Source organism: Alligator sinensis, unplaced genomic scaffold (genome assembly GCF_000455745.1).
Source record: "Alligator sinensis unplaced genomic scaffold, ASM45574v1 scaffold154_1, whole genome shotgun sequence".
In the NCBI taxonomy this organism is placed as follows: domain Eukaryota; kingdom Metazoa; phylum Chordata; order Crocodylia; family Alligatoridae; genus Alligator; species Alligator sinensis.
Window position 1 is genome coordinate 559,895 of NW_005842072.1, and position 11,707 is coordinate 571,601.

Below are 11,707 nucleotides of genomic sequence, written 5' to 3' on the forward strand. Positions count from 1 at the left end.
AAGGGTGACATCAGCAGCTTGTCATAGGGTAGAGAGGACACATCTGGCCAAACTGTGTGTCACTAGTGCCCTATCACTGCTGGCCAGCTCCAAGCACTTTGCAGGCCAGATATGGCCCATAAGCCATACGTTGCCAACCTCTGATTTCATAAGATGTGGTAGGCACTAGGAGAGAGTTTGAAAATACTTGGTCTAACTGTAATCTATAATGTAACCACAATATTTCATTTAATATACCATGACCCTAAATTCTGAAATGTTGACTTATGCACAGGGGGAAAAAAGAGTATTTTTTATAGTTCTAAATTTAGTCAAGGAATTAGACAACTTAACATCTTAAAATTCACCTGAAAGGACTTGAAAAAGAATAAAAATGTGTGAGGGTTTTTCTGTTGTACTAGAACAAATTACTTGTAGCTTTCTATAAGTACAGATTATAGCAGCTTTTGAGAAGAGTCAGCTTAAGTATTGGCATTAATAGATAAAATCTCTATTGAAGTGAAAATGGAGGTAGATTACTGACAATACCAGAGGATTTGTCCCATCAGCCTTCACCTGTTTGGTTAGATATGCATGATCTAGACTAGATTTTGCTGGTTATGAAAACAACAGAAAGAGAGTTCAGCTGGCCTCTTTGATCCAGATTCTATTCCACCTATTGGTCATGCAAGTGGATTTAGACACTTAAGCGTGATTGTAGTCCATCCTGTTCAAGTCCTGATGATCCACTAATGCATCTACTTTTACAACACACTGTCATCTTACCCTTAACAATGAGTCACAAAAAAACAACATGGAAAAGAAGGACCCAGTTGCCTTTTGTATAAACATTTTTTTTCAGGGATTTGTTCCTAATAGATCAAATAGAACCTTTATGTCCTAGAGGCCCCCTATGCCTCTGCTGTTATATATGGCAGGACGAGAAGTCATCCATGAATCATATGGTTGCATATGGACGGACCTACAGTACACAATTTCACTACAACAACACAGCAAGTCAGTGTTCAGAATTACTGTAAATTTCTAATCTAATCATATACATTACATTGGCTTTACAAAACACAACAGAACACTGCATAACAACACTGAATCATCACATAAAACATCACAGACTAGATGGGATAGTTTTATTTGATTTTACTGAGACATTAATCCTAAAACAAATGAAACCATATTTTACTGAAATTCTTTTCTCAGTTAACAATATTATTGCCACAATGAGCCTTTGAGTGCAGCTAATGATTTTAAATTATATAGCATGCTCCATTGTAACCTGGTAGATTCCAACAATGGTAGAAAATGTCTAAAACCATTTTATAATATTAAACACGTACTGATGTCAGAAAGATATTATTATTAGAATATCTGATAATGGGGCATTTCTTTAAATAGAAACCCCTTTACACCTAATATGTACTGTACCTCATGCACAGTAACGGAGAGACAACAGCAGTACATAGAAGAGGTTTAGACCCAGAACTGCAGACTTCACTAATGTAAGTCATTTCATCCATGTAACAAAGTGCAGTTAGGGGGAGATCTATAAGTCTATCCAAATTTAATCCTAGAAAAATATATTTAAAGCACTTTACAATAATGTACTGAGTGAAAAGCTTATCCTGACAGGACTACAATTTCCTTTCATAAGTGGAAATAATATTACATCACTAATGATGAATGGGAAGATGATTTTTGTTTCAAAAGTATTTTCTTCATGTCAACACAAAATCTGTGGAGGGAAAAACCTCAATAGTACCTATTGTATTGCCTTATCCAAACTGGGTACATCCTACATAAAAGAACAGGTAGTCAGTCTCCTTGAACAAAGCACTGCTGAAATAACAGCTTCAGTGATCTTGGTTACATATTCCTCTTTCCATTGTTGAATGACTATATGTAACAACATTTTAAAAATGTCACGAGTTTTCTTTTCCTTCAGCTTTGACTGCTCATCACTGCTTAATACAGCATCAAGAGCCCTAAAGAGTCAAGGTACAGAATCCATTTATGAGAATGTTCTTCAAGGATGTCCATGGCCAGACTTCAGGTCAATGAGTTTCCTTGTGGTCACACATGATAGCAGCAAGAACTGTATTCAATCACCATGAACCCCCAAATCCACCATAGCTTTGTCCTTTTTCATATTCAAATTATATGAATTTGAATTGCCTACTCCCACAACAAGACACCTGCACCAGTGTAGAACACAGCTGAAGCTCATAGGGTCTGCATTAACAGGGGTTCCTCCAGTATGGGTCTGGTTGCAAGAGCTAGAACAACATTTGCCAGATCTCCCTTTTATTAGCCCTTTACTATACAACAAGGAGAAAATTACTACATATTATACCTAGCCATTTGGCAAGATTTTCCATGAATGAATAAGAAAATAAATATGGATACTGCCTGGTTTGGGGGTGGTTGCACAGAAGGGGCTGGGGCACTTGCCACACAAACCATATATTTTCAGGTATTATGACAGATCTTGAAAATTTCCATTTTCATAATGATAGGAAGTCTGTTCTTCTATGTCCTGTGTTACCTGCTTCTGCTTTCCCCATTCCTTTCTTGCTATTTCACTGTTCTGACTAGTAGCACCGTATGTTTTCTTTTGATTAACAAAAGTATCACTGTTCAATTCCGTTTCTTCAGCCAATTCATCTTGTTCGATGATGCCACATTTATCTTCACTGAGGTTTTCAGGGTCAGCCCATTCTTGCTTCTCTCCAGAAGCAAAAATAGCATAAAAAATCACTCCACTATAGTGCACAAGGGCCGCTATAAGGAAGACATTTTGCCATTCTTCACGAGTCTGAAAGAATGATATAAAGTTTGCAGTGAAAAATATATGCATGACTGGATAAGAACAAGAGTTAACACCCATTTGTGATTACTGTCTGATTTCTCAGTTTATAGATAAAAGATTTTAAGAAAATAATTGTAAAGAATATTTATTTTTCCTCCATTATGACTAATAAAATATCAGATGGAATTTTTCTCCTTCCAGTGGGATCTCTCTGCAGAATATAGAGTACTCCTGGAGTTAGAAGGCTACAGCCTCTACCTTAGGTGTTCCTGTGAGGTGGCAAAACCCACCTTAAACCAGTAATGACTTTGAAAACACTTTACATTATGCTGCAGAAAATTTCCCAAATGGATCTCACTTTTAACAAGGGGTATTTTCCAAATTGCTCCCAGGCTGTCAGCAAGGGGCATAATATAGCCCTAACCCAGTGTTCTAGTGGAATTTTAGTGACAAATGTTCACACCGTGATATCAATTAAGGATTTGCCCCCTACCTTTTACCTGAAGATCAAGAAAAGACAAAGAAAGAATTAGATTTTCATAAATCTCTGAAATGGTTGTATTCTTATATGTCATTCAGTCCTTTCTAGAAACATTTAAGGATGCTTTACCTTGTGTTTAGTCATCGCACCAACAATGAGTGGACACACCATTCCTGACAGTGTCCCCACTCCATTGGAGATCCCCATGAGAATGCTGGCATATCGGGGAGCAATATCTAAATGGTTGACATTAAATCCTGTACAAACAAGAGCAACAATGAACAACTTGATTTCACAGTACAGTGATAATGTGTTTTTTCTGTGTGTGATGTGGTTAGAGAAAGAATAGGGGAAAGCGAAAACTGTTCCTTTGCTGTTATTAGCAAAGTAAGCTGAGCTTCATTCCTTTATCCCATTTCCTTCTTCTTTAAACCTTTGCACCTATACCTTTGAGGCATCATACCAAAAAAGAAACATGGTATTGCTTAATTTGACTACTTGATCAATTCAAGCATCAGTGCTTCTGGTCTCCTCTCCTAGGAAATGTGCACTCTAAACTGATATTTTACTTAAAGAATTAATACTGCATAATTTTGATTTTCTTCTATCCCTTAATGTAGGGACCATTTTTCAGAAATCTCTCTCTCACCTGGTTTAGTGACAATTTACCAAAATAACAGGCAACAGAATATAAACAAGTAGCAAGATTGATTATACTTGCTGTAGATTTCTATCAGATAAATATATTAGAATGCATCAGAAATTAAAACAGCAATTAAAGTGGTTATCAACTATTGTAATACCACAGATTAAAATGGCTACACATATGTGCTACATATTTCTCTGCAGAATATACATATGTGCTACAGAAAGCTGCAAGAAGCCATGTAAATTCCAAGCAATTTTTTCTCACAATCTAAGGATATTGTGACCTTGAATGGTTGAATATTAACCAAAACAAAACCTCATCTCGAGAAAACTCATCGTGGCCCCCAGCATGTTACACCTAAGATGTGATTAACCACTTAATCACATTTTAAGCAGTTACCCAGCCACGTATTAATGTAATGAATGCAGTCTTAAAAGAAGGAATAAGCCACACAGTTATTACACAGAATATGTCTAATAACTTTATGGCTGGCTCCTATCACACCGTTATTTGAATGTGCGCCCAGGCTGACTGGGGCTATCAGTCTCCAGAGCGCATGGGAGCCCTTGACTCCATTCACTCCCAAGGCTGAGTGTGCCAATCAGCCCCTGAGGCTAAGAGTCACAATCAGCTGCCACTCCCAGATTCAGGGGACTATCAGAGCCCTTAACTCCAATATGTCCCCTCAGCTGGAAGCAACAGCAGATCAGGGCTCTAGGACACAGCCCGAGTCAAAGGCTCCACTATGCCCCTGAAGCTAGTAACCTCACCAGCTGACCAGGGCTCCCAGGCACAGGAGCTTGCTACTTGCTGGTGTAGGGGGAGGCCAGGATCAGGACACCAGGCTTCTCCTAAACCAGTAATATGGTGTGATGGGATCTCATTCTTAATCCCATAATCATGCCTCCTGCTATGCATGTGTGGCATGGCAGGAAATGAAATTGTGGGGATCAGGCATCAGATCCCATTGCACCTTTAACTGCACATCTGCTAGGGGGCTTTTTGGGAAGTATCTGGAAATCCTATGCTCCAGACCTTCTGCTAGTGGTACCAAGACATTTTTCCCCCATGAATACATTATTGGCTCCTGTAGTGAAGGAATGAGAAATGGGGCCATGGGGGGGAATTGCTTTCTTCTGAAGCATTGGACTAGAGGAAGCAATAGCTGGTGGAGGGAGTGTAGCTTGGATGCACTGGTGTTCCTGCCAATGCTTAAAATTTGTCAGGGGCTGTCTGGAGGTGCTTGCTCAAACATTTAGGGTCAAACTGATCACCAGGTTTAGGTTTGGGAAGGAATTTCCCCTCCCTCCCCCTGCCCCCCCCCCACAATGTTGTGCTGACAAGGACCACTGGTTTGTGTTTGGCTTTGGGGCTTTGTTTATTTCCCCTCCTCGTCCTTTGTAGTCTATAGGGCACAGTCCTCTTCTTGGATCACCTGAGCACATTTTAACCTAATATTCTGCTACCACAGTGCCAGGGCATTGGTGGTGCCTTTGTCTCCTGTTCTCTACTTGTGACACATTGTAGGGATTTTTTTCTTATTTGAGTGCTTTGTGACTTTGGTGCATGAGAAATGTCAGAGTGCACAGTCCTTTGGATCCTTTTGGAAAAATGATCCAACGGAATCCAATCCTAGGTTCTAACAGGAACTCTCCAAGCTGATTAACAGGAATCTCTGCTTATCAGAGGTCAACATTTTAATAGCAAGGGTGTCCAAACAGCTGCAGAGCTCAGTTGGGTACTAGATGGGCCCATGAAGTTAGGGCAAGGAGAAAACTGACAGCTAGGAACAGGCAGCTGAGAGGAATGCAAAGACTTTCTACAAGTGTCAGAGTTATGGTAGGTCTGAACGATGGGTTAGAAGAACAAACAGAACCAAAGAAGATCAACTGGGAATTATACAAATCATCTTAACCACACATTGAACCTTCTAGTTTTGTATCAGAATATTTGACTAGTTAGTTCTGTATTCTGTTAGAGTTACTATAATAAATGATAGCAACCTATTATTCTTAGATAAATGCATGTTGTAATATGAAGAGTATGACGATATTGTAAACTAAGGGTGAAAGATTCAGATTCTCACAAACTCTACCTCTTGTACAATGTATTATACAGCAAATACAATTATCAGTATGTTGTGGCAGGATATAGGAACTCCCCACAAGCAGCCATGACTGCCACATTAGGAACCAATCCAATGAGAAAAAATTACCAGGTGAAGATTTACCTGAAATAGCAAAGCCGCTAAATCCTACTGCCAGCACCAAAAAGGAGATAGCCACACCTTTTGTATGAGAGAAACCAACTACCAAAAGCAAAGTTGCTTCCATGCCAAAACCTGCAATGAAACACAGAAATAAATGTAAGTCTATAAAATATATTGATTAAAGAGACAAGAAAGCCTAATGAGCTAAAAGAGTGAATTGCCTCCATGCATCATAGCTACCACTGAATCCAGTTCCCATTTGTTGTGGGCTTGCAATAACATTTTAATATTCAGGGTTTGTGTGGGTGGGTTTTTTTAATTTCTTGTGTTTTCCCTACTGTTATATGAAAGACACAAACAACCAATAAGGGAAACTAATCCCCAGATTATACAAAGGGAACTGTAAAAGTAACTATGTTCAAAGAGCTGGCAAATGTGAAATTAAAAAAAAGGGGGAGAAAACCTCACTCCTCTAATGCCTTTCAGGGATAGTGTTCTGAAATGTTCTTCATAACAGCAGCAAATGAATATTTTTCAGACAGAAGAGTGACATTAATATTGATAAATCATCAAGTATCACAAGAAACTTCCCCTTTCCTATCCATAGTACAGTATTTAAATTACTTTATTCTTTTCTATTTAGTGCCCCATCTCTCTGAAATCCATTGACAACTTATACACCTCTGAGTGACGCAAGTTTCTAATTGTTATATGGTAGTTTGGAGCAGCTCCTGGAGCTCTTAACCCCAGGACTGTCCACACTAGGGGTGGGCAAAATGCAACCCGCAGGCCAGATGTGGTCCGTCAGGCCATTCTATCCAGCCCGCGGGCCCCCTAAAAAATTTAGAAAATTAATATCTATCTGCCCTTGGCTGCCTGTCATGCAGCCCTTGATGGCTTGCCAGGACTCAGTAAGTGGCCCTCCACCCGAAATAATTGCCCACCCCTGGTCCACACACTAACACCTTAAAGTGGTTTTAAGCACTCATTATGCAGCTCAAAGTTCTACTAAGCCAGGGCAGGTTTCTCCCCGATTCAAATGACCCAGCTCCTGTTTCATTAAGGTTTGGTCACTTCCTACAGAGGTGCTGCCCAAGTTGAAGTCCTCCAGTATCCCAGGATCTCTTGCATCAATAGAGCAGGAAGAAGTCTGTGCTGGCTCACCAGCCCTCTAGTGGCAACTTACAGCTCCAGCTCCTAGTCCTGCCCCTGCTCACCAGGCCTCTAGTAGCAAGTCACAGCTGTGCAGGTGAGGGCCAGTCTGATGAGGTTTCTAGACTAAGAGTGTGACTTTTCCAAACTCCAGGCTACACTGAACAACATTTGTGTGGCTCACAGCATAAGGTGCAACAAGGCCCAGCGCCAACCTGCTTGAAGGAACTTCCAGAAACTAACTTCTACCTTCCTTAAGAATTAGTCTTTCAACTTGTGACATAACAATTCTTCATCTGCCTCAAGAATTGGTGGAACAGAAGCAGCTTCCAATGATCAGTTATTTTAAGAGTGCTCCCTAAAGATGTAAGGGCAAATTCAGACCACCCCGAGGCAAACAAATCTTCATTTACATCATCCACTTTGTACTTTGCATCCTAGGATAGAAACAAAAGAACTCCCAGACCAAAATAGTTTCAAGGCCCATGACGTCAGTTTCAGAAAGTGCTGATTTTTTCAATTCAGTGACCAAACCCCTTCCCTGTCCCACCATATTTTTTTTGTTGACCCAGAAATTTTTTTCAGCTTTCTCACTAGAAAAACTAAACACCCCTAAAAAATGTATTTTTAGTGAAAGATTATTTGTTTATTTTACCATTCTTGTGTATTGTTCTTACCTTCAGGTGTTTAGTTGACTGGAAATAAATTTAGCTAACAACGCATAATTTTTACAAGTTAAAAATAATTGTGAAAAAGCTGGAATAAAATACTGTAGCTTTTCTGCTGGTTTTTTTTTCTGTGAATATTCAACTGAGAAATTCTGCATAGCTTTCAGGTGCCAGATACTTTCGTTGAAAATGTACAGACACTTCAGAGGAACCTTTATGAAAAACTATATCTAAAGGGAAAAATATTTTCTAGAGACCATAGTTAATAGTCTTATGTATCTACAAGTTTCCAGTAAGGACTGACCACATGAGTAAAGATTTCCAGAAGAAGATCTAACAGCACTGCATCTATAAAGACTGGATTCAGAAGGAATACAATTAAGTTGTCTCTTATTACAGTTAAATGTGAACAAAGATGTGATCTTCACCTAGATTCCAGTGTATTAATATGACTTATCTACAGAATTCAACAGTACCTCCACAATTCATGACTTTTCTTACAGTGGTAGTGGTTAAAATCTTCCTACTTTGTAACAAGTCAGCTAGCTGCCCTCCAATGGGTACAATAATTGTCATGACCATATGAGGAACCGCAGACAAAAGGCCAACCTGAAATTAGACAAACAACTGTGTGTAAGCTAATGTCTTCCCTCATTTTCTTTATCATTTTTTCAGCAATATTCTCCCTGTAGAATGTAGTTTTTGAAATATGAATATTAAGATGAAAGATTCTTAACTATCTGTCTTATAGGAGTTGCCATTCTGGGGGCTGGTGAGACCACCACTACACACCCCTCCCCCAAATCTACCCATGTGGGTGCATATGTTAGTCTGGAATGACAGGCAAAATTAGAATAAATAAAGCTACTTATTTTTTACAGCACTTGTGCCAAGGACAGTATCAGCATATACCCATAATGTTGTGGCTACCATTGCTGAACTGGCAACAGGAATGAACCAATCGCAAAGAAAGTGGAGCTCATTTTGGCCTCAAATAAGTTGATTATTTTTCAGAATTACGCTTGTTTTCAATTTTTTTTTTTAAATATAAACTGTGGCTTTAGAAACTAGTAGGATTACAGTTCTTCTGGAACAGTTACTTTTCAGTCCTCCAAATTCTGACCTTGTGCAGTCCTATGAGTTTTTGCATAAATCGTCCATCAACCTAGAATTTAATCTGGGGGTTTCTAATACTTGCTGTGCAATTAGAAAAAGGAGAATTTGAATGAAAATTATTTTATGACTATACAGCAAAGCTCCTACTAATAATTACATGTGTGCTTATGTTCGTTTTATGTATGTGTTTTCAATTAGGTGATTCTATTTTTTTCTTTTTTTCTACTGACAGGCTCTTTCTTAAATAAGTTGGTCTTTTTTAGTTCTTTGTTCCTGTTTATAATTTTATGCTAATCAAGTGGCATTTGCTATCAGAAATTATATTTAAAATTCAAGGATACTAGAAGAGCCCAATCCTGCCCACTGATGTGAATTATTGTCTACCCTTGTTTCAACAGGAGTTGGGGACTCGGCACCAAATGGGATCAATCCCAAACCACAAGAGGTTCAAGTCCCATATTTACCTTACTTATTGCAAATCCAAAGACCTCTTCAAAGTAAGCAGGCTGACTTATAAGCAGCAAATAGAAGGTCCAGCTTCTACAAAAGTTTGCCACAATGATTGCATAAACTGGCATTGAAGTGAAAAACTTTTTCCAGGGAGTACTAAATCTCTAAAAAAAAAAAACAAAAAAAGAAAAAGACAAATTTAAAGACTTTTTTGTATAGGTAAAAACAAGGACAGTACCAGACAGCTTGATTTTCTTTTAATTTAATTTTATCCCAGTGCAAAGTCCATTAACGTCAGTGGAGTTGCTACTGGCTTGCTTTGGTGCAAGCAAGTAGAAACAGCTACTGGATTTGCATTTGAGAGAAGGTTTTTCAGCTATTCAACATACAACTATTGTTCTGTATGTTACAGTTCTATCAGCAATATTTTTTTGGTGCTCTGGGACCCCAAAATAGTATGATAAAGTAACTTGAGGGAAAATTAATATATTCCACACTTTCTGGTATGATTTAATCTGATGACTTCCATACTGACCATATTTTGAAAAAGTGTGTTCAGCTAGCTCTGGGCAGTCAAACATGAGGTAACTAAGGGTGTCTGTACATATGCTCTGGGGTGAGGGCAGGCGGAGGCTCTCAGGTGCTTCCACAAGCATTTTGAAGCACAGGGACACTGAATACACAAGATGCTGAGACTGCTGGAGCATGCCACCAGTCTGCTCTGACGTGTGCTAATTAGTATGCATCCGAGCAGGCATCAGGCACATGTGTAGGTGCCCTAACTGACTGAAGGGTGCCAATTTAGTTTAAATTTTCATGTGAATAAAAGAAGTCCTTGGTAGAAGACAAAAATTTACTCACGTGTGGTTACTATTTATGCTTCAATGATCTATACTGCAGGAAACAAAATTACTTCAAAACCATGCCTGGTTCATAACAAAACTCAGCCAAAAGAAAAACTACTATAATCCAGAAATATCTTTTTTTTCTTTATAAAATGGCATCTATCTTATGTACCTGTTCAGTCTTCTTGCTAAAGCCCAGTGTGTGAATTCTGCATGATTGTATATAGGCTTGGACCATTAATATTAAGCCTTGCATCTTAAGGGAGAAATTGTGGACTTGGACATCATGTGTAACTGAAAGGGTGCATATCCAAAGATGACTAACATTATCCAGTCACTATGGCCAAGTGCAGACATTACACTTTTTCTGGTTTAGGTGGTCAGAAACTGATCTAAAATTGTAACAGAACAGAAGTTCAACACCCATAAACCAGTTTAAAAATGACCTGGATGGAAGTAGTATCAGATTTAATTGGTTTTGATTAGACTGGTCTATCAAACTTCTGTCCCAGATCCCCTCCTGACTCAAGTTAGGTTGCAGTCCCCCAGCATCCCAGCAGCCCTTTTGGTTTCTCCATTAACTCCTCCTCACAGGACTGGACCCATCCCTACACTGTCACAAAGCTGAGGTAGCAAAGACTGCTCCCTAGGCTGCATCCTTCTTGCACCTGTCCCCTGGGCTGGGTGGGGCAGGGGGCCCCACAAACCTTGCCCCCCCAGCAGCCAGTATAGCTGGGGGGGCATGTGGTAGGGGCTTCCCCCCTCCCCTGCTGCCTGACCAGCACAGCTTCTCTCCATAGCCCTACCCCACTACCAGCTGTCACCAGAGGGATGGGAGGAAAGCGAAGGCAAGCTAGAACAGCTGGGGGGGGACTATGTAGCAGTGGGAGCTCTATTCCCCACCCCACACCTGACCATCTGACAGCTGCAGGCAGGAGCTATGGCTCAAAGCCACACAGCTGTCTGCTGCACCAGAAACCGGGGATGCGGGGTGGGGGAACGGAGTCCCCCACCATGTGAACTCCTCCAGCTTCCTGGCTCAGGTGAGGGTCAGGCCAGGTCCACATAGCAGGGGGTCCACTCCCTTCTCACCCCTAATTCCCAGTGCAGCAGACAGCTGCATGGCTCCTGTCAGGCCAGGAACTGGGGGTTGGAGGGAAGGAATGGATCTCCACCTGCCCCCACCCCCCAGACTTGAGCCAGCAAGCTGGGAGAGCCCACATGGCAGGTTCTTTGTTCCCCCATCCCACCCCCAGTTCCCAGTACAGCAGACAGCCATGCATCTTTGATCCATGGCTCCTGCCTGCAGCTGTCCGGTGGTTGAGGGGATGGCG

General features: G+C 40.3%; 1 protein-coding gene across 1 annotated transcript in view; it reads right to left on the reverse strand.

The window, feature by feature from the left end:
• Positions 1-2,470: 2,470 nt before the first annotated feature.
• The window catches only part of SLC17A8 (solute carrier family 17 member 8), a 39,493-nt gene continuing 30,256 nt past the window's right edge, over positions 2,471-11,707 (reverse strand). The window contains exons 8-12 of the mRNA XM_006023641.1: positions 9,543-9,692; positions 8,439-8,571; positions 6,164-6,274; positions 3,414-3,541; positions 2,471-2,809 (exon numbers count right to left, since the gene is read on the reverse strand). Of these exons, the coding sequence (XP_006023703.1) occupies positions 2,471-2,809; positions 3,414-3,541; positions 6,164-6,274; positions 8,439-8,571; positions 9,543-9,692 (861 nt within the window). The remainder of the gene's footprint in view (positions 2,810-3,413; positions 3,542-6,163; positions 6,275-8,438; positions 8,572-9,542; positions 9,693-11,707) is intronic.